Below are 24126 nucleotides of genomic sequence, written 5' to 3'. Positions count from 1 at the left end.
TTGAATATAGAGATGCAGCAGCTTATTTTTGAGATTTGGGAGGCATTTATTTTGTAATTACACATCAGACTGTCCTGAAACAAAGCAGCTGACATTGTGGCAAGGTGTACTCTCAATCTGAGGTGAAAGTGGCCTGTGCAATCTATAACTTTTTTTAATATATATTTTTTAAAGTAGAGATGCAGCAGCTTTTTTTTTTTTTAGATTTGGGAGGCTCCTATTTTGTAATTACACATCAGACTGTTCTGAAACGATGCAGCTGACATTGTGGCAAGGTGTACTCTCAATATGAGGTGAAAGTGGCCTGTGCAATCTATAACTTTTTTTAATATACATTTTAGAAAGTAGATATGCAGCAGCTTTTTTTTTTAGATTTGGGAGGCTCCTATTTTGTAATTACGCATCAGACTGTTCTGAAACGATGCAGCTGACATTGTGGCAAGGTGTACTCTCAATTTGAGGTGAAAATCGTCTGCAATCTATAACTTTTATTTTTATTGATTTTTGAATACAGATGCAGCATCTCATTTATCAGAATCAGAATCAGAATCAGAAAGAGCTTTATTGCCAAGTATGCTTGCGCATACAAGGAATTTGTTTTAGTGACATAAGCTTCCAGTAAACAGAGACAACAACACACAGACAAAAAAAAAAAAAGAAGAAAAAAAAAAAAAAAAAAAAAAAAATTTACAGGAGATTTACAAATTGGCAAATAAATAAGTGTATAAACAATTGTGCTATAAATGATAATGGAATAGGATTGAGTGAGATGCAGGAATGTTCTAGGATGGAGGGGTAACAAATAAATATAAGGATATTGCACATTTTTGCATAAGTTTAAGTGGGAAACATTTAACTGTTCATGAGGTAGATTGCCTGGGGGAAGAAACTATTCTTGTGCCTTGCTGTTCTTGTATTTGCGGCTCTGAGGCGCCGGCCAGATGGCAAAAGTTCAAAGATGGGGTGACTTGGATGTGAGGGATCCAGAGTGATTTTCTGAGTCCTTTTCCTCACTCTGGATGTGTACAGTTCTTGGAGGGTGGGCAGGGGAGCACCAATAATCCTTTCAGCAGTCCGAACAGTTCTCTGTAGTCTTCTGATATCTGATTTTGTAGCTGAACCAAACCAGACAGTAATTGAAGTACACAGGACTGACTCAATGACGGCTGAGTAGAACTGTTTCAGCAGCTCCTGTGGCAGGTTAAACTTCCTCAGCTGGCGAAGGAAGTACAACCTTTGTTGGGCTTTTTTCACAATGGAGCCAATGTGATTGTCCCACTTCAGGTCCTGAGAGATGGTGGTTCCCAGGAATCTGAATGACTCCACTGCAGTCACAGTGCTGTTCATGATGGTGAGTGGGGAAAGTGCAGGGGGGTTTCTCCTAAAGTCCACAGTCATCTCCACTGTTTTGAGCGTGTTCAGCTCCAGGTTGTTAAGACTGCACCAGACAGCCAGCTGCTCAACCTCCTGTCTGTAAGCAGACTCGTCACCGTCCTGGATGAGGCCGATGACTGTAGTGTCGTCTGCAAACTTCAGGAGCTTGACAGAGGGGTCTTTAGAGGTGCAGTCGTTGGTGTACAGGGAGAAGAGCAGAGGGGAGAGAACACATCCCTGAGGGGCACCAGTGTTGGTGGAGCAGCTGTTTGACATGAATTTCCCCAGTCTCACTAACTGTTGCCTATCTGTCAGAAAGCTGGTGATCCACTGACAGATAGAGCTAGGAACAGAGAGCTGGGTCAGTTTGGTCTGGAGGGTTGTTGGGATGATGGTGTTGAAAGCCGAACTAAAGTCCACAAACAGGATCCTCACATAAGTCCCTGTTTTGTCCAGATGTTGCAGGATGAAGTGCAATGCCATGTTGATTGCATCATCCACGGACCTGTTTGCTCGGTACGCAAACTGCAGGGGGTCTAGTAAGGGTCCAGTGATGTCCTTCAGATAAGCCAGAACCAGTTTTTCAAACGACTTCATGACGACAGACGTTAGAGCCACAGGTCTGTAGTCGTTAAGTCCTGTTATCTTGGGTTTCTTTGGAATGGGGATTATGGTTGAGCGTTTGAAGCAGGAAGGCACTTCACACAACTCCAGAGATCTGTTGAAGATCTGTGAAAAGATGGGGGCCAGCTGGTCAGCACAGGTTTTCAGACAGGCTGGTGTTATGCCATCTGGGCCTGGTGCTTTTCTTCTTTTGTTTTTCTTGAAGACCTGGCGCACATCATCTTCACAGATTTGAATTGCAGGAGGTATGGAGAGGGGGATTGCAGGAGGTGTTAATGGTTGTGCAGGGAGATGGTCAGAGTGGGTGTTGGGGGTTTCAAATCTACTATAAAACTCATTCAGGTCGTTAGCAAGTCGTTGATTAGCCTCAGTGCAAGGGGATGGTGTCTTGTAGTTTGTGATGGCTCTCAGTCCTCTCCAAACTGAAGTAGAGTCGTTGGAAGTAAACTGGTCTTCCAACTTTTTAGCGTAGGTCTTTTTAGCCGCTCTAATCTCTTTGTTCAGTGTGTTCCTGGCCTGATTGTACAAGACCCTGTCCCCATTTCTGTAGGCATCCTCTTTGGCCTGACAAAGGTGTCTGAGTTTTACTGTAAACCATGGCTTATCATTGTTGAATGTTAAATAAGTCCTGGTAGGAATGCATATATCCTCACAGAAACTAATATAGGATGTTACGGTCTCTGTGAGTTCGTCCAGATCGGTGGTAGCAGCTTCAAAAACGCTCCAGTCTGTGATGTCAAAACAAGATTGTAAATCCTGCTCTGTTTCGCTGGTCCATCTCTTCACAGTCTTTACTACAGGTTTAGCAGATTTAAGTTTCTGCTTGTAGGTCGGTATAAGATGAACCAGACAGTGATCAGAACGTCCCAAAGCTGCTCGTGGAACAGAGTGATATGCATCCTTTATTGTGGTGTAACAGTGATCCAGTATATTACTGTCTCTGGTGGGACAGGTAACATGCTGTCTGTATTTTGGCAGTTCATGGGAGAGATTGGCTTTATTAAAGTCCCCAAGAATGATTAAAACAGAGTCCGGGTGTTGTTGTTCTGTGTCTGTGATCTGATCAGCGAGTTTCTGTAAAGCCAGACTTACTTGCGCTTGAGGAGGGATGTAAACACTAACCAGAATGAACGAGTGAAACTCCCGCGGCGAATAGAACGGCTTGCAGTTGATAAACTGCGTTTCTAGATCAGGACAGCACATCTTCTTTAATACAGTTACATCTGTACACCACCGTTCATTGATGTAAAAGCATGTCCCGCCGCCGCGCGATTTCCCCGTTGATTCTGCGTCGCGATCCGCTCTAAACAGCTGAAAGCCCGGCAGATGGAGTGCGCTGTCCGGTATGGCGTCATTCAGCCAGGTTTCCGTGAAACACAGAGCAGCAGAGTGAGAGAAATCCTTATTTGTCCGAGAGAGCAGAAGGAGTTCGTCCGTTTTGTTGGGTAGAGAGCGGAGATTTGCGAGATGGATGCTAGGCAACGGCGTTCGAAATCCGCGCTTCCTGAGTCTGACGAGCGCTCCCGCTCGCTTTCCCCGTCTGCGCGTCTTGAAGCGCTTGATCAGCGCCGCTGCTCCTCCGATAACAATGTTCAGTAAAACGTCTGTATAATAGAAATCCGGAAAAATATCATGTGGTGTGTTCTGCCGAATGTTCAGCAGTTCATCCCTGGTGAAACTGATCGTGTTTGTTAAACAAAAAACAGGAAAAACGAACAAAAACAGTACAAACACTGGAGAGCCAAGCACTGAAGCAGCCATGTGCGGCGCCATCTTGGATCTTGACTTCATGATTTTATGATATTTGGGGGGCTCTTATTCTGTAATTACACATCAGACAGTCCTGAAACGATGCAGCTGACATTGTGGTAAGGTGTACTCTCAATCTGAGGTGAAAGTGGTCTGTGCAATCTATAACTTTTTTAAATATACATTTTTAAAAGGAGAGATGCAGCAGCTTATTTATGAGATTTGGGAGGCTCTTATTTTGTAATTCAACATCAGACTGTCCCGAAACGATGCAGCTGAGATTGTGGCAAGGTATACTGTCAATATGAGGTTAAAGTGGCCTGTGCAATCTATAACTTTTTTAAATATACATTTTTAAAAGGAGAGATGCAGCAGCTTATTTATGAGATTTGGGAGGCTCTTATTTTGTAATTCCACATCAGACTGTCCTGAAACGATGCAGCTGAGATTGTGGCAAGGTGTACTGTCAATATGAGGTGAAAGTGGCCTGTGCAATCTATAACTTTTTTTAATATACATTTTTGAAAGTAGAGATGCAGCAGCTTATTTTTGAGATTTGGGAGGCTCCTATTTTGTAATTACACATCAGACTTTTCTGAAACGATGCAGCTGACATTGTGGCAAGGTGTACTCTCAATCTGAGGTGAAAGTGGCCTGTGCAATCAATAACTTTTATTTTTATAGATTTTTGAATGTAGAGATGCAGCATCTCATTTATGATAATTGGGGGGGGGGGCTCTTATTCTGTAATTACACGTCAGACAGTCCTGAAACGATGCAGCTGACATTGTGGCAAGGTGTACTCTCAATCTGAGGTTAAAGTGGCCTGTGCAATCTATAACTTATTTTTATAGATTTTTGAATGTAGAGATGCAGCAGCTTATTTATAATATTTGCGGGGCTCTTATTCTGTAATTACACATTAGACTGTTCTGAAAAGATGCAGCTGACATTGTGGCAAGGTGTACTCTCAATCTGAGGTGAAAGTGGCCTGTGCAATCTATAACTTTTATTTTTATAGATTTTTGAATGTAGAGATGCAGCATCTCATTTATGATATTTGGGGGGCTCTTATTCTGTAATTACACATCAGACAGTCCTGAAACGATGCAGCTGACATTGTGGCAAGGTGTACTCTCAATCTGAGGTGATAGTGGCCTGTGCAATCTATAACTTTTATTTTTATAGATTTTTGAAAGTAGATGTAGCAGCATGCAGTTGACACTGTACTTCCTGTCTGATGTGGAACCAGTCTGTGCATTCTAGAACTTTTATTTTTATAGCTTTTCGAATGTAAGCATATATTATTGTTCTTATTTTGTAATATGAGTATTAGAGGGTTTTTATTTTGGTATTCAGCATCAGACAGTAACGGACTGTGTGTTGAGGGAAAAAAAGTAGCGTTCGCTGGAAGAGCACTGCATTCAGATCAGTTCTCTGACGGTATTACCGTAATACGCAGTTTATACGCAACCCTAGAAATAACGTGGCGGCTAGATTGACCGTGCTTTTCTACTTGGCGGCTGGCTTGACTGCAGTGAATTGTCCCGGTTCTCCCGGTGTCCAGTCCGCGCCTGATTTCCACAGACACGCAGAACGTGCAGGAGTCATATATTGCATTTTTGGGGCTTAATATTCACAGACACTAGTCGATGTCATGTTTTGATTCAAGTGTACTGACCTACTTTTGATTTAGTCATCCAAAATGTGGGATATTCCGTCCGCGTTAGGCATTCCGTTTTTATGACTGGATTCTACGAACCAGACTGTATTTCCGCACCCCGGAAATTATTAGGGCGTATGTCTCATAATAGTCAGTGCAATTTGGGAAATAAATCAGTTAAATCTGTATGTGGATGTGTGTAAATATTCAAATGTAATCCCCTTTGTAATCGTTAAAAATTTAATAAGTAACTGTAATTTAATTACTCATTTTTTCTTAGTAACTGTAACTAATTACAGTTACATTAATTTTGTAATTAAATTACGTAACGCCGTTACATGTAACTAGTTACTCCCCAACACTGATTATCAGTGTGGGTATGTACTACAACCTATACAACAGAGCTTATATTTACTTTACAATAAATACTTTACATTCTTACCACTTTTGCCTCACCTGTATTAGTTCCATTAACAAGTTCTTGATGCGTTGACACACCGCTCCACCCTTCGCATTAAACAGGTCAAGAAGTTTTGGAGTGTACTTGTCCAGCTGGGACATAAACACTGATTCTAGTGGAACTGCAGCACACCTTCGGAATTCTTAATTTATCTGTAATACATGAATTGTTTGACTGTTATTTAGAACACTCAAGGTGTGTAAAGAATTTGCAACCTTTAATTTTTATGCAATCCAATACTCCATAAAATATGTTAGGTGGGTCTTCAGTATGTGTTCAGCAAAAAGTGCGTCTAGCATCACATAAACAACCTTGTTCACTTTTATTTGCCTTTTAAAAAAAAAAATGAGTGAGCAGCATGTCAGTAATAAATCATTTACCTGGAATGGTTCAAAGAGGGCAGGTCATCTTTCTTTAAATTTTGCCACATCTGGGGACTGGACAACCACTTCCATTCTTCTCCAGCTATATTACCTGGCCATCATGTCATTTATGCTTTTGACGTCCCTTTTCTTGCTGGCTTCTATTAGGTCAAGCCTCACATTCTCAAGCTGCTGTCTGTTTCACCAGAAGGGAGCTGAGGCAGGTAATTTACTTCTGCCCTCTTTGGTTTCTTGATGTTTTTGGCAGGTTTTCTGTCATCTCCCATCTTGTGTTTCATTGAGTTTATCAGGAGTCCAGGGCTTCCCAATGCTTTACGTTTGGTACGATAGTTTCCACATTTGTATTTCAGGCTCTGTTGCCACCCATAAATTCCATTAAAAGAGCCAAGCTCCTTTAAACAGGGATGCTTTTCTATTAGTGCCTGTGCTACTGCAGACCTCTGGGCATCATTTGGGTATGCTGTGTAGCAAAACATGGCCTCTGCCAGGCGCTCCAAGATATCCGCTTTTGGCTAAAACCTAACTTTATGCAATGTAAATAGTTACTTACATCGGTTGCACGTTGTGTAAGACCCTCAAAAACTCCACAGAAATCCGAAACTAGTCCGGTACAGGTGACAACGGGCAACGATCTTGTTGTTCTGCTGCAGCATGTGGGCAGGTCGTGACGTTTTACGTGGGATATAAACACTTAAATAGAGTTTTGTAGAAGCAATTTATTGTGAAGGTCAGTAAAATCATTTTTTGATAGGTAATAATAAGTTACAAAAACATTCACACTTTTTACTTATGTAAAACTTAAATTAATTAAAAAATAAAAGGGAATCAATTTATTGGAATAAATATACTTTTTAAAATAAATTCCTACAGACAACACCCTTGAAGGAATTTTCACATGCAGTTGCAAATGCAAAAATGCAGTTTGCAAATGCAAAAATGAAGTTTTACAAATGCTAGAAATGTGGCTTTTTAAGGAAAGATTGCTATCAAATAGCACACCTAGGTTCCTAACTGATGACAAAGAATTGACAGAGCAGCCATCAAGTCTTAAACAGTGTTCTAGGTTATTACATGCAGAGTTTTTAGGTCCTATAATTAACACCTCTGTTTTTTCTGAATTTAGCAGTAAGAAATTACTCGTCATCCAGTTTTTTATATCGACTATGCATTGCGCTAGTTTTTCAAATTGGTATGTTTTGCCGGGCCGTGAAGAAATATAGAGCAGAGTATCACCAGCATAACAGTGAAAGCTAACAACGCGTTTCCTGATGAAATCTCCCAAGGGTAACATGTAAAGCATGAAGTGTAATGGCCCTAGTACTGAGCCTTGAGGTACTCCATACTGTGATCGATATGATACGTCTTCATTCACTGCTATGAACTGATGGCGGTCATATAAGTAAGATTTAAACCATGCTAATACACTTCCATTAATGCCTACAAAGTTTTCTAGTCTATGCAAACGAATGTTGTGGTTAATAGTGTCAAACGCAGTACTAAGATCCAATAGCACTAATAGACAGAGATAACCATGATTAGATGATAAGAGCATGTAATTTCCAACTCTAAGGAGAGCAGTCTCAGTACTATGATACAGTCTAAATCCTGACTGGAAATCCTCACAGATATAATTTTTCTCTAAGAAGGAATATAATTGTGAGGATACTACCTTTTCTATTATCTTGGACAGAAAAGGGAGATTCAAGATTGGTCTGTAATTACTTATTTTGGGTCAAGTTGTGGTTTTTTGATAAGAGGCTTGATAACAGCCAGTTTGAAGGTGTTGGGGACATCCTAATGACAATAATGAATTAATAATAGTCAGAAGAGGATATATGGCTTCTGGAAGCACCTCTTTTAGGAGCTTAGATGGAAACGTTAACATTCTACTCTAAGGCAGAATAATTTATATAGAAATTTATTACATGACATATATTTACATATATGTTACCTCTGAGGCCATATATACTTTTCATGTGTACACTCACTGGGTAGATGAAGATACATATCTATCTTTTAAATGTACTTGTATAATATCATGTACATGACATGTGTAAAAACGTATTACACATACATAAAAAAACACATATTTGTAGGGACTATGTATTTGTTAATATATGAAATCTTTCCAATTTTTAATAGGTTTGATATATACTTTTTTTTGTTTTACATCATATGGCATATGTGGAAATGTAATATGTGTACTGTAACAGTATATTATGGCTATCTTTTTATGATAGCTGTTTTTTCAGGACAGTTGGATCCAGTTTACATTCTTCATGTACATTCTTCATGAATGCTCAGACACAGCTAAATGTCAAGTTATTGTAAATTTGATAAAAGAACTCCTGTGCTAATAGCAAAGGCTCTTTTTTCTCAAGAATTCATGTGAATACAATCTCTCTTTTGATGATATTCTATATGGTTCATGCATGAACGGAATTTCTTCATTCATACCAATTTTTCTTTCATCCTTTGATAAAAGACTGCAAGCAACTTGTTTTTATCAGTGCTATAATGTGGCCTTGACATTGCTGTTCCACACCAACTAACCCACTGAAAGACTCACAAAGACACAGGCATTTTTTCCTTGAGGTGGTCTAATGTGAAGTCCATCACTGTGCTGTCACCAGTGGCTTTGAAGAAGGAAAATGTTGGGTGAGCCGCACCAGAAAACTGCTGACAATAGAGAAGCTTTGAAAACGGAACACTTTGAGGATGGATACCCTCTATGACTGTTCTTAGGTTAACTTTGAAAGCTGAAATATTTTCATCTCCACAGCCAATGTCTGAAACCATTCTGCAATTCTTCCTATAGATTTTGAAAGAACAAATTCTAGGGGCTTAATTTTTTGGATAAAAGGAAAATGAAGACCTTCAATACCTGCCTTTACAAAAAGTACTTTACCTGACAGACCATTTCATCTCTGGGTTTGATGATGAAAACTTTCACATGTATTATACAGTAACAATAGCAATTAATCAAACAAATGAGTAGTTTGCCTGAGTGCACAGTATTCATGAAGCAGTACCTGAACAAAACACGGATGACTATTACATAATTCTTCACCATACTAGAACATATTTCATTGATGGACAAAAGCCCTTTTCATGGTGTCCTAAAGCATCAAATTGCGTTACTTTAAGAAACGATGGATATAGATCTCAAAGCTTTTCCTTTTCATGGAGTTACTAGAGGAACCACTACTGTTTAAAGATCTTGCAGGAAATTATGGGTTCTATTTTGCAAATTCCCCAGCAGACTGAAAGAATCAGAGGAACTCTAAAATGTTTATTTTAAATGGTAGGATACGGTAGCTTATTATTTGACAAACCTATACAGTCAATGCGTGGAAATGCGAGCAGGCATTCGTAACAGAGCGAGAGAGAGAGAGAGAGAGAGAGAGAGAGAGAGAGAGAGAGAGAGAGAGAGAGAGAGAGAGAGAGAGAGAGAGAGAGGCGGGGATCGATGGAGCAGGAGCGAAACGGAAAAGTCTTCGGCAATAAGCATCAAGATCAGTCCCGGTGCCAATCTGAAGCTGTTTATAGGACACATTTGGCACGGCGATTTTTTATGCAAAAGTAACGGTTTTAGAGGCAGATCGAGCGTAAACGATATGTTTTTGTATAAGGGTTAGAAGTGGAACTTGGGTAGGCGAAGTCTTGGGCGTATCTCCACTTTTGTTCTTATATTGTCGGAGTGGAAAACAGCCGAGGCTGAGCGCATCTGATCTTCCCCGAGCGATCGGTGCTGATGAGGGCTTTGTCGGCGTGATCCGTCCGCGATGGCCGCTTCGGGCGGACAGAAGAGTGAGAAGTTAGATGAAGCTCAGGCTCTAGCGAGGAGCTGCGCAGGGCGACCGGACTTTCTGCCCTGCGATGGACTATCCATCTGCGCCACACACAGCCACGGGAAGTGTTTCAAGCTGCACTGGTGCTGTCATCTGGGCTGGTGCCACTGTAAGTACATGCACTGTTTCTCCAGCATCGGTGAGACTTGGATAGATAAGGATACTATCAGTTCCACAGAATGAACAGTATCGAAATGTCCCAAGACTTAAAACTATCACCCACAAAAAGGAGTTTAAGGGGTCAACACTTTTATCTCTTAACCGTTCACCATTGGCCAGTGTAAGGTTACAGTATGTGAGGGAAATGTATGTGTAAAATACAAAACTTCCTAAAAAGCTTACTAAAAAGATTTTCAAGGCACCTTTGGTTTGTAATAAAACAAAGAGTTCCTTCACAGACTTGGGGAAATTCTTTTGTTCCCATTTCCCTTCTGACGTCAGATAAGAGTTTCAGCCGTCTACAACGCCAAATGTTTCTAATCCACTGTTATAATTATTTAACCACGATTTTAACATCTTACACAAGTTCATTAGTAGGCTAGGCTATGTTATGCTGCATTTGGTTTTACCTTAAAATGTTACTGTACTTTAAAATGCAACATAAATGCGAAAGCATGTTAATAAGACTTTTAATAGCCTTTAATCTGATAGATAGCCTACGTTTGCTCATTTTAGACGGTAATGGCATCGTCTTATCACATCTTATGTGGAATCTTTCGTTTGCGTCACTGATGAAATAGTAAACAAATTGATACATTTTGCATAGGCATCTTAGAAATGACGTTGTGATGTACATCTAGTTTCTTGTCTATGCATGCTATTACTTTGACATTGACTAAGTATTGATATATATATATATATATATATATATATATATATATATATATATATATATATATATATATAATATGTTTTATATATAATATACATAATACTTTGACATTGACTAATATATATATATATATATATATATATATATATATATATATATATATATATATATATATATATACTGTATACACATTTTAAGAGATAACGGTGATCAGATGCGCCTTATACCACCAGTGGAGGGAGCTGTTTCTTTTTTGCCTTTTTTTTAAACCTAGGTCTTTAAATAAAGAATATATAGAGCGATAGCCTAATAGCGAATTTCAGCGGGTTGATTGTTTATATGGTCTCCATATGTAAACCTGCTAAATGCTGACTACAGTATAGTAAATAATAGTAGAGTAGTAGAGTATTATAAACATTAACATTATGCATTTCTGTAAAGCTGATTTAAAATATATGCAGAATAAAAAAAAGACCAACACAATTTTTCAGCCATGAAAAAAAAAATCTAAATAAAGAAGTCATTATAATTATATCACCCAATCATTTTTATATAACCTAACATTCTGTAAAATAATATGCAATGATTGACTACAGTGTTTTGCAGATTATAAATTATTTGGAAGGTGCCTGAAAAACCCTAGTTGCCTTCATCTGGGAAAACTGAATAACACTGATTAAATTTACAGATACTAAGTTATTTATTGCTCATTTTGTTTTTATAAGCAGTGCAAGGTCTATCAGTTTAATATCTATAGTAGTAACATTTTATTTAAAACGAACGTATATTAGTATAACATACTGATGTTAGTCTAATGATGTGTGTTTTGAGACATTCTTGAAGCCATCTCTTTCCTTTATGAGAATTTTCAGTGATTATATTATCACTAGTGTTACAAGGCTTACTTTATTTGTGAAATAGCATCATAAAGTAAGCCATAAGCTTTAATAAGACCAAAGCTGGATGCAAAAGTGAATCAGTCGGAAGGTCAACATTTCTGAGAATGATCCACTGCAGTACAGTATCTAACTCAAAAGCAGACTCATAGGGACTTTACAACTGAACTGAAACTTGATTGTACAAGCAGAAGTGAATTACCCTATCATGTCCATAATGAATGTGCATTATAGAGGAAGTCAACAGATGAATAAAGATGAGTGCTAAGAAGTCTCTTTAAGGCCATGATAAGATCAGGCCATTTCTGGTATCAGGGGTTTCTGATAAAAATGGCAGGCATTGTGAGGCTAACAAATGTCATGTGAGCGTGCAGGAGGGAGCAGATTCCTTAGATTCCTGAGACCTCTGTGTGAAATAATCATCTTCGAATGTGTATGCGTGTCTCTGAAAGAAAGAGAGAAAAATCTGTGGGATCTTTTTAAATACTCAGTGGAGATTTAAGATTCTTCTGGGCAAATGGCAAAAATTCAACAGTTTTGCTACTTTTTCTGACTGACAAGTTGAAAAAGAAATTAATCAGGATATGACAGAAAGTTCCCTGTCAGAGGTCCAGCGCTAGTCTGGCCTTTTTGCTAAGTTGTGCTTTCTTATCACAGCTTTAAAAGGTCAGCACAATTTATTCCTAGCTTGAAGGTCTCAGCTTTTTTTAAAGTTCAACCTTTCCCTTTCAGAAAAAAATAAAAAAATAAAAATGATAGCGGTCAAGTCTTGAAGCTTTTAACCTCACTCAATATAAAATGACAAAGTACAACATCAAACTCACCCACCATTTGAAATTAAATTGAGAATACCAGTTAAATTCCAATTCACTTCCTGAATTTGAATTGATGAACATGCTGGAAAGATGGCAGAAAGTGACGTTTTTAATAATGTATTTAATAATATATTTTATTTTTCACTGAATTACACATGCTAACTACATAACTTATATTTTTATAAAAACAATAAAACAACCGTAAATCAATGCTTTCAGGACATTTTATATACTGTATAGCAAAATTAAAACATTTTGTTTAGAAAAATGCATCAGTTGAGAAAAATGTTTTAAACAGTATATCAGGACATAAATATGCAAAAGTATAAATGAATGATGTTATCATTTATTTTTCATGTCCTATTGCTTTCATTCTTATTCAGATTGCAATTCAACATCCCATACTGTAGGGTGGGACTATTACAGGAATTAATTATTACATTAGTAACAATGCTATTTCTACCCAGACACACCCAAACAACAACATACTGTAAACTGTAAAGTTCATCTGTCACAATAATGAAGCTGTTATCTGTTCTCATTAAGGGGAGGATGTTTATGTTTGTAACACTATGATATTTTATTATGTAAACATGCTAAATATTAATTTGATACTTGGCGCGATGCAGCACAGGCTCTCAGGCAGAACCAGTGCAGTTTAAAATGGAACGACAATGTTTCTCCTGGGAGCTTGACTGACATTTGGCCTACTTGTGAGTTGAATTGCATGAGTTATGTCTTCTTTCAGGACCCGACAAAGATAATACCAGCATTACACGGAAACTCTGTCAGGTGCTAAAAAAAAATTCCTTGACTAGGTTAGTTTAATGATAATTAGAAGACATAGGGAGACACTAGAAAAAAAGGTATTGTTGCTTTTGCTAAATTCAGTCATTATTTACGTGCTGTCAGGCTTGTTTTGGGCACTGCATAAATTAGGAATACAGTACAATTAGTGGATCATTATTTCAAAATAAACCCTAGGCAAATAAATCCATCTGACTGTACAATTTCCTGCTTATTACATGGCTATGTATAAAATAGCAAAGTTCAGGAGAAATGTGTTTAATGCTGTAGACACACACAAGAACCTGATCACAAGATACGGTACAATACCATTGTTAGTCTCACACAGAGACAAGAAGTCACTGTACAGTATAAAGCCCAGAGGCAGTTATAAATGTATTTATACATACTTGCAGGAGTGAATAACTGAATACAGATTGGTTTTGTCCTTTGAGATAAGTCTTTTGAGAGGAGTTCTCTGCAGACAATGGGGATTTCTGATGTTTTCTACTCTCGTATTCCTCTTTTTCTGTCTTTTATTTGCCTTTGCTGTTTGGGTGCATGTAAACACAGCAGGCATTGGTCTTGTTTACCTCCCTAAAGATTAGCAGGAAGATATGCCATTTGGGGATTTCAAAACATGGAGGACGTTTTAAGATTTCACTAAATCTGCTGTGTGCAGTTAGATTTTTAGTACTTGAAAATGTATGTCCGATTGTTAAAATTGTTGTTTTGCAGACACCAGATGTCTATGAGATTTAATACGAATGACATCCTTCTAAAATGAAGAAACATAATGATATGCTTTAGTCCAGAGGCCCTAGTGTATTGGTGTTCTGGGTAGTGTAATGTAATTCTGTACTTGGCAAGATCTGATGAAAAAGGAAGTGAGAGTGCTAAATTTCTACCAGTCGGTTGTGGAGGAGGCCATAGCACATCAGCACTTTGAGTTAGCCTTTTAGTGTCAGTAATAATATGTCATCCTTCTCCAATGGATGGGTTCAGGTGTGATTCATATGGACAATTCTGGATTTCGAAATTTGCTAGTGGGGTCATTGCACCTTGTAGACTGTCAGGGGGCTTACAAAAGTCTCAGATGCTAAATGATGTGAGCTGACTTCATAAAACCCTAAGCACCTTCAGTGTACAGTTTAGGCTGACCAGAAGGGGCTCCAGGCCCCTCAGCTGATACAGAGTAAAGAAACACAGTGCTTAAAGTGAAAATTATCACTAGAGGTCACATGGCCATTAGAGCCTTCAATGTAAGTTGATTACTATGGGCCCCAGGCTCCAGAACATACAGTGTACCAGAACATACAAGCTTACCAGTAGGGGCCCCAGACACCCTGAGCACTTCCAGTTTAGGCTGACCAGAATGGGCTTCAGTCCTCTCAGCATATACAGTGTAAGATTACTAGGGGCCCCAGGCCCATCAGCACATACAGTGTTAGGGCACCAGGTCCCTCAGCATTTACATGTTCAAAAGAGGTTCCAGGGCCCTCAGTACTTACACTGAAGGTGATTCAAGGGGCCCCAAGGCCTTCAGCCTATGAAGTGTTCACAGATCACCAAGGGCCCCAGCCCCCATAGTATGTACTGTACAGTATAGGATGATCACTAGGAGCCCCAGAGCCATCACCCTGTACTAGAGGTAACCAATGGGATTTAAAAAAAACAAGAATAATAATTGTGATGATGGTCAGGAGTCTAAATCTAACAAATTCTAAACAAACATAATCTTGCTTGAATGGTGCTCTTCGGTCACTTTTGACTGAAAGAAATTGCTGTTTTGAAAATCAGAATGGTACGAAACTTGATGACTTTTATGGCATTTGGAATGTGAACACACAAAAACATTGAGGAAATGATTCTAGCAGACTAAGTGGTTGTAAAACAAACAAACAAAAAACATTTGGTCTTTGGTCAAACATGAATGATCATAGGAAATTAATGGGAAATCAACAAAAACACAACAATTCTGAGATTTTGTGTGTGTACAATCTATAAATCTGACACAATGCAGAAGTACACAAAAAGTACACAGCAACGACAAGGTGAAAATCTAAAACATCAAAAGTGCAAAACCAACACATCCACTCACACACACACACACACACACACACACACACACACACACACACACACACACACACACACACACACACACACACACCTATAAACTGGTGTGACTGTAATACAGGAATATGTAAAATAATAGCAATAATTCAGCTACAATGTAGTAAAAGGAAGGGGTTACACTCTAAAACATAAAGAGTGCAAAACAGACACACTCCAACACACACAGAAATACACAATTATACATAGATGAATTGGCATGTCTATAACCATATAGTTAAAACGTGTCAGAGAACTGAAATAAGAGGTTGAAATCAGATTAATCCCAGAAGGATTAAGCTCTGATAAACATTTTTTTGCATTTTTATAAAATGTTAATGTTTTGTGTAACAAATTGCTTTCTCTGTGTTCAGGTTTGACTGTAGTAATTAAAATAAAAAAATTGACACTTCAAATCAACATTTCAAACCAAATAAATAAATAAAAAATCTAAACCTTTACAAAAAGCTGTCTTTGAGAATGTATAAATATATATCCAAACCTACAACTTAATACAAATAAGAATGTATGTCTAAGAACAATTTGAAAATTTATATGAGCTAAACCATGGAATTGATTTTTGTACTTATTTTACTCCCACCACATGGCACTAATCAGGCTTCAAAATGGGATATTAAAGGCATTGACTCTATTTTAACATGAAATACTGCATTCATTGAAAAGTAATATTAAATATATTAAAAAAAAAATCATTTGGCATAAATTCCTCATACTCATTGCGTTAATATTAATAAGAGCCATGGAATTATCTCATGTTACACATATTACACCTGTAATTGGTGTTCAGTGAGGCATCATATAAGCACAGAGTGAGATGATGCTTGGTCTGTTCTTGAAGCCAGTCTGGACTGGCAAGTAAACCTATTAGACACACATACACAGAAACTGAGAGGGAGAGAGACAGACAGACAGAGAGTGAATGTTCTACCTGAGATGAACCGAGACCTAATCGTGAACATAGCAATGCCTGTCTAATCCTGATGGATGATTCACACAAAGGGATTTTCAAGGCCTTCATCATCAGTCTTCACCCAAACCCACCTTCACACTTCTCTGAGACCAGTCCGATGTGTAATTACAGACGAGCAGGACAGAGAGATTGTAGGAGTGTAGCTCCTCTCAGCTCCTCTCATCTGTGACTTCACTCTTCTAATCAGGGTTTGCTCTCAACCTTTTACCAAGACGAACATCTCACACAATCTGAGTGGCAGCCACCCTCACTACTGCTTTCACCAAGGTTCTTGAGAGCGCATCAAAACAGATGCAAATGTCAAGTTGTATCAGGCAAATCCAAGTTGTACCAGCTAAATGAACTCCTCCAAACTGCCAGCACTTACCATTTAAATACTCTATAGAGAGAAAGTAGAGCTCTTACCAGAACATTTAAAATAATAGTCGCAAATGAAAAAAATGAAGACTTTATTTAATAACTATTATTTCATTCATCAAATCTTATACAATCTTAAATTTTCTGTTCAATGATTGGCTGGCTGGTTTGGAGTCAGAGGAAAACTGGGAAAAAGTTTTTAACTACCTTAAAAAGACTTTCTTGGTAAAACATAAAAAAATATCACCAACATGACCAGCACAAAACTAGCATAAACCAACAGGACCAAATATAAATATAAAGCAGACAGACAAAAGTCCAAGTCATTGGTTTGCTTCCCAATTCTCAACAAGTACAGTGTTTAGAGGTCGATGGTTTGCATTATATCATTTTGTTTAGAGCCAGGCCATAGTCACAAGTAATTATGATTAAGACCATACAAAACTTAAGTATTGTAAATGTCAAGTCAAAATTGTGCCATGATTAAATTTTAGAGTCTCAAGCTCTCGTATCTGAGAGCTTAGATTGCATGTCTGTAAAACAGGATATGGAAATTCCTGCTCACATCCGCCTGTAAACCATGATCAGGCTTTGTTTGCACAATATTTGTCTGAGCACAAGAACTTAAAGCCTAAAAATAAGACCAACAATCACAGGATTAGGTCTTATCTGTAGACAGACACATTCTGTGGTACCCAGTCAGAAGAGGGTTCAAATGTCCTCATATGGACCTTTTGTGATTCTTCACGGATAAAACTCAATACTTATTGCAAAACTTGCTTGATCACTCAAATTCCACTAATTTATATGTCCCACATGTCTGGAAGTCGTTTCCAGTTTCATTAGCTTTCATCATTTCATCAAGTTTAAATGAAACATGAGACCGGATAGAGCAGCTCTGAAGTTTTCTGTATTGGTGTAAATGCTGTGTGGGTAAGTTTTCAGTTATATACAGTGCTCCCCTCCTAGCACTTAGCACAGACTGCTAACCCATCCATGTACACATGGTCAATGATTTGTAATGGGCCTATAATGTTCTGTATTATATGACTGAATCAGGCTTTAGTGGTACATTAATATCTGTCATGTGTAGAATGACCCAATTACTGAGCTGATTTAGCAGGATAGTCTACTGCAAAGATTTTCTTGTGAAAACTCACCGGAGGCCTGTTAAGATTATGTCAAACAGTTTGCTTGACACATTATTTACTTTTAAAAAACATCCCTAAAATAATTCAACCTCATGATACTGTAAATCACAAGAAATATAATAATAATAATAATAATTCATTAGCAAATTTCCAACTGAAGAAATCTGCACAATTTTGCTGTGTTCTTTAATAAAGTTGATAAATGAAAAATAATTAACCCATACACAAATGTAATTTTTATACATTGTCATATGAAGTAAAAACATATTAGAAATTCATATGTATTGCACATATAAATACCGTACGCATGTTTATGTTTATGTAATACATTTTATGTTCAAATACATGATCTGTCAATACATGATGATGTTATATAATTAAAAGATAGACATCTATTTAAATCATTTATTACAAAAACATATATAAACATAAAAATACATAAACAGATTGTTTTGTATATGTGGTGTTTTAATAAAGTTGCATATATGTATAGTTGAAATGATATTGCTACATTTAATACCGTATAAAAATCATAATAAAGATATTATTACTATACAGTATGTACATATTTTACTATGGAGAGCTTATTTATGTTATAAACTTAGCCAGATAATATATGTACATTGTGTGAAAATTATATATGGCCTTATAGGTAACATATCACTCTTGATATTGTGCAAAAAATGTCGGAATTACATTTCCGCATAGGAACTCATGGAAACATTAAGGTCAGCAGCACAATTTCTTTATAAATGATTAAACAGAAATTAACATGTTGAGTCTCTTCTGTTAATTAGCATTCCACACATCTACATCAGATCAGATCAGTCTGGAGGATGGTGACGGATATAAACACACTCCTTAAGGGCAGTTGAATGTTTTTGCTCCCTTGTTCCTAAGAAAGTCTTTCCTTTTTGGAAGCTTAATCTAAAAAGACAGACATGACAGATACAATAATAGTGGCAGAATAATTCTGGTTGATGTGATTATTATGAAGGATAGTTTTTTTTCATGGCTTAGAGTTTCTGTACAAGGCTCAAGTCATCTATCATTTCACGTTTCACACATGAGTGCAAACACTTGTTATTTCAGATCTATAGTGAGGTTGAGGCAATTGTTATGTATATTCATCCTTCTTTCAAATTCTTTAGCTTGGCAGTAGAAAAGGTCAAAGTGGTAGTCACAAAAATTATAAATGGCTACTGAATAAGATTAGAGGTATTGGCTTTTCTTCTTAAGACTTGTTAACTGGGGCAAGCCTTTCCTTTTTTTCTTTCTTTTAAGTTGAAATATCAGTTAAGTAGGTCTGCTCTGTCTTCTTTTTCCATCAAAAGCAGATTAACATGCATTCTACCACAGCTAACATGACAAATCTGGGCATATAGTAGGTAGCCTTTTTACTGTAAATTGATCCCCTGTGTCAAAAGCTTTGAATCAAATGTGTGTCATGTCTGTTCATATAATTCATATTCATTCAAGTTCCTTTTTTCATTCAAGGATTTTTTTTCGTCTCTGTCCTATTTCCCATTCAAATGCTCAAATAAAACATTGCCCACAAGGCTATCTGCTCCAACAATTTTATATACTATACAACCTCTCCCAGGTTTTGTTCCCTTAGTTTACAAATTGTATATACTGCATACACTGTAAGCCGTCTTCATCTAATGCAGAGCCAGGATTGAGAGATTTGAAAGAAGCTGCATAGCCAAGGGCAAACACAATTAGTTTTTTTTTTTGTGTGTGTGTGTTTATTTAATCTCAAGATTCTTATTGCCTTCCAATGACATTAAAAGATGGGTGTGATGAAAAAGCGACAGAAAGTCAGAAAGAGATGTGTTTTTCTGTTAGGAGAAGCAGAAACTGCAAGTGATGTCAATGTTCAGAATTTTATTCCAGTAACTGCCACAGTTGAATGCCATTTATCAATGAAGTTGGAAAATCAAGTTGTTTTTTCAGGGATTGAGATAAACAAATCTACAAGGTGGAAAAAAAGCTGGAAAGAGAAGATAAAAGTGTGTGATGCTACAGAAAATGTTGTTTTGGACCAGATACCTGTGATATCTGACTTCTTTTTGTCATCTCTATATGAATAGAGATTCGGATCAGATGGAAATGGTTCTTTGTCTGGGACTTAGGATGTTTCAGAGCGAAGAATCCTTTGAGATACTATAGCAGTCACACTCAAACTCTATTCACTTCATGGGGGAAATGCAGTGGAATTACTTTTAGATAAGATACACCTGTGAACTTTTTTTCAGTGAGACTTTTAAGATTGACCACACAAAAAAATGTTCCAAAAACTATAGAGTCAGATGAAGGAATTTTTATAAAATATTGAATATATGTGCTTATTCTTGTGTCTCATAATTAAATGCCTCAGGTGCTCCCTTTCTAAATAATTTGTGTTTTGTGGGTCAAAGAAATAATGCTTGTATTTGTTTTATAGAACCTGAATTAAAATGCAATTAATTAACTCAAAAAGTACATAAATTACAAAAACACACTATGACATTACCAAAACCTAAACAAAAATTAAAACAGAAAATATTAAAAATATAATAAAAAAAACACAATAGTATCTAAAAAAATGTTTAAAGCATGTTTTTTATTTCCGAAACATACTGTACATTTTGATCTCTGATATTTTTTGGGAAACGCAGATTTGAAAATATATCATGGTGATACACTTTTCCTGGTATTATAATGAAGATTAAAAACTTGTTCTTAAAAAAATAGTTTTATGGTCTTTTATTTGTATTTCCTGCTTTTGGAATACATTATTTTTTTAATTAGCTTCACTGCTTATCTAAATTACATAAAACTGAAAAAAGTGTGAAAAAAAGTGCTACAAAAAATAATTTACATTGCATTTAAATATATATATTTTACAGAACTGTATTCTCTTATACAGTATCTTATATCTTATGTATCTACAGTACATGATGTATGACCTCTAAAGTTGAGAATATGCCTCTGTGTGAGATTGCTGGTTGTGAAAGAATCAATTCTGTACTCTGTGAAAGAGTAACACTTTCAGATTAGTAACTTGGTTTGAACTGTGCAAGTATCTAGCAACTTATAACCGCATCTATCACAGCTATCACTAGCTCAGCAGACAAATCAATAGCAGCTCAAGACTAAGTAAACTCTCCAATGAGATTCGAATTTAAGTTTTCAGCAAGAATATACTTATTTTTGCTCAACCTCATCTATTCTTTAGTAAGTTTTCTCAAATTAATTTGATGATATAAGTGTCTCCTGCTGCACAGAAAGAGTTGTTTTGGGGCACCTATTGTATTCAATACGTATTATTATTAATTTTATTGAATGAAAAAAAAAGTTAATTCTGCTGTTTTCTTTTTCCAGGTAAATATGTCTACCAACCCATGACCAGCGTATGCCAACTTCCCAGCACGCCGGTTCCAGTTGACCCCTCAGGTCACACCCACACCATGAACCTGTCCATCTCCCTGGCTGAGCGCTTTCTCAGGATGGCCCCCAAATTCCAGACTCCACCCTGCCCAGAATCGCCCAAGCTCTGTATCATCTCTGAGCTCTTTGTGGATGATTACATGGTCAAACGTATCAACGGTAAGATGTGTTATGTGCAAAGGCCACCTCCCCCTACACCAAATCCTACACACCAACCCCAAATGCCGGCACCTCAACCTACACCCCAATGTACCAACAAGCACACAAAGCAAGCGGGCCCAACTATTAAACACGGCCAACCAAACGAGAAGATCTCAGGCCCTAAAATGGACCACTGCTCGTCTCCCTCCAGCTCAGAAGACTCTGGAATCAATGCATTGGGTCTGCACTACATGGAATCATGCGATGAGGATTCCTGCATGGATGACGACGACGAGGAAGAAGAGGATGATGAGTTGAGTACAGATGGGGACTCCAGTCCCGGTAGCCACTGGGACCAGGATGAGTGCTCTTTACTGTCACCGTCCAAATCAGTGGTTGAGATCATTGAGAAGATCGAGACTACAGTTTGACATGCCTGTTGATTAATACACAGCTGGAATTCCTCAGTCTCTGAAACACTTCCCTACACTGACCAAATGCAGGTGCATGAGATCAATGAGCCAGTACAAGCACACGCTCCCTGTTATGGCAGTGCCATCCGAGGTTGTCCCAGAGGAGCCCTTGAGGGATGAGTCATGGAAACTCTCTCCTGTACTTACTACAACTCTCATTTTCCCTATAGTCCCTTACGCATGGTGAGGCTAATGTAGGTTACACGCAAGTAAGTGTGCTGAAAAACACATATCGTGAGAACTTTGACCAAATGGGACTCAATACATGATAGAATATTTCATGGATGAACAGATGTAGGAAAGTTAAACTCAAAAATATGAGGCTATGTCTCTCCTTAGAGAGCTCAGAAACAATCTGTCCAATGCATAGAAATGGAAGAGGGGATGGCTGATGCAATATGGAGAGATCTAGACTAAGACCAGGTCTGTGTGTGTTAGGAAGATGGAGCGTGCTACAAAGATAAAAGGAGAAAGAGTGAGGGAGAGAGATAGTCGTGTTAGCAGAATCAATCAGAACAGTGGCTAAATCATGTATGAGTTCAGAGGACGGTAATGAAATTTAGCGATTAATAGAGATTGAGGCTCGTGCTTGAGGGAATGCCCCTTTTTTCAAACTCTCTCAAACCCTGAGATTCCCTAGAGGCACAGCCAAGGGTACATTACCAGACATTTCTTGTCTGGCACCAGACTGTGGGGCCAATCATCACAGTCCTTAAAGATTATGTCTTCTTTAGGAGTGGAAAACAACTTTTGACAATCAGTTAGATTTAAAATAAATTCTGAACAAGAGTGATAAGGAATAAAATTGCATTGTTCATCCCCCAAGAATCCCATTATGATCTGTGTTCCATTTTGTCAAGCCACTTTAAAAGTATGTTGTGGAAAATTGACAAAGCCAGAAGATTGCTTAGGGTCCATTCATGCACTATGCATTTTTGTGTCCTGTTTTTTAATTGTTGGTCAACATAATTGTGCTGGACAGATGCTATTGATATTGATGCTACTTGATGTTTTTCTCACATCTGCAATTTTAAGAGTTCACCCAAGCATTACAATTCTGTCATAATTTACTCACTATCGTGTTATCACAAACCTGAATGACTCTCTTCTGTAAAAGAATATGACCATTGTTATTTGTATGTATTGTAAATGGAATTTGGAAGATGTTTTTTGCAAAACAACTTACACTGGATTCAAGGTATACTTGGTATCAGGTAAAAATGTTATCAAACCCATAACCTTTACGTTGCCTGAGCTACAGGAATACTACAAACCAGCTTTCATGTAATTTCTGCCGCCTCTGTCCAGCTGTATGAACGCAAGAACACATCCTGTGTTAAGGGCCTCTTAGTGTCACTTTTAGATCTTTGAGATCTTAACTGGCTGCAAGAGTTTTAGGTTTTCTAAGGGTTTAAGAACATTTGGCCCATTCAAACTGGCCAGAGCATCTCTGGGTCTAATTTTTTCATTGCATTCTCACTTATCTTATTATATGATTATAGTAGTGTTCCTGTAGCTCAGTTGGTAGAGCATTGCGCTATCAAGCGCAAGGTTGGGGGTTTGATTCCCTGGGAACACATGATAGGTTAAAATTGATAGCCTGAATGCACTGTAAGTCGCTTTGGATAAAAGCATCTGCTAAATGCATAAATGTAATTTTTTATTTAATATTAAGACCAGAACTATGTTACCAAATACCCAAGCACAGTTATAGACTGGCCCAAAATGTAAAAAACAATACCAGCATGTCAAGAAATGTTTCTTTGCCTTGGTTCAAGCGCATAAAACCATTGCTATCACTGCTGAGGTGGAACACAGTCCTAAATGAAATATCAAAGCCACACAGGGAATTTACACATAAATGTCTTGCTCTCCATTTTTAAACGGATTACTTAACCAAAAAAATTGAAAGTTATGATAATAAATTTGCTAATTAGGAGACTACAAGACTGCCAAGGATGTACTGACTGGATGAAAACCAAGTGAACCCTTTTAATGATCCAACCTCGTTTATTTCAAGTATTGGCTCAAAG

At 37.6% G+C, this 24126-nt stretch overlaps 1 protein-coding gene and 1 long non-coding RNA gene across 2 annotated transcripts in view; one reads left to right on the top strand and one right to left on the bottom strand.

The window, feature by feature from the left end:
• LOC132143085 (uncharacterized) overlaps positions 1-6756 on the bottom strand; it is a 28470-nt gene extending 21714 nt beyond the window's left edge. Inside the window, exons 1-2 of the long non-coding RNA XR_009434186.1 lie at positions 6251-6756; positions 5867-6022 (exon numbers count right to left, since the gene is read on the bottom strand). This is a non-coding gene — a long non-coding RNA (uncharacterized LOC132143085). The remainder of the gene's footprint in view (positions 1-5866; positions 6023-6250) is intronic.
• A 2945-nt stretch (positions 6757-9701) lies between these two features.
• On the top strand, positions 9702-23579 carry c7h3orf70 (chromosome 7 C3orf70 homolog). The gene is made up of 2 exons (XM_059554156.1): positions 9702-10213; positions 21414-23579. Exons 1-2 carry the CDS (start codon positions 10039-10041, stop codon positions 22049-22051), a joined length of 813 nt encoding a protein of 270 aa, XP_059410139.1. The 5' UTR covers positions 9702-10038; the 3' UTR covers positions 22052-23579.
• The last annotated feature ends 547 nt before the right edge of the window (positions 23580-24126 follow it).

Source organism: Carassius carassius, chromosome 7 (assembly GCF_963082965.1).
Source record: "Carassius carassius chromosome 7, fCarCar2.1, whole genome shotgun sequence".
NCBI lineage: Eukaryota > Metazoa > Chordata > Actinopteri > Cypriniformes > Cyprinidae > Carassius > Carassius carassius.
Note: the sequence above shows the minus strand (reverse complement) of the source record. Positions and strands in the feature narration are given on the sequence as shown.

Excerpts from the sequence above, each read along its gene's own strand:
- c7h3orf70 (XM_059554156.1), top strand. The coding sequence starts at position 10,039 with ATGGCCGCTTCGGGCGGACAGAAGAGTGAGAAGTTAGATGAAGCTCAG. Across the intron at positions 10,214-21,413 it reads TCATCTGGGCTGGTGCCACT|GTAAATATGTCTACCAACCC; the intron begins GTAAGTACATGC and ends TTCTTTTTCCAG.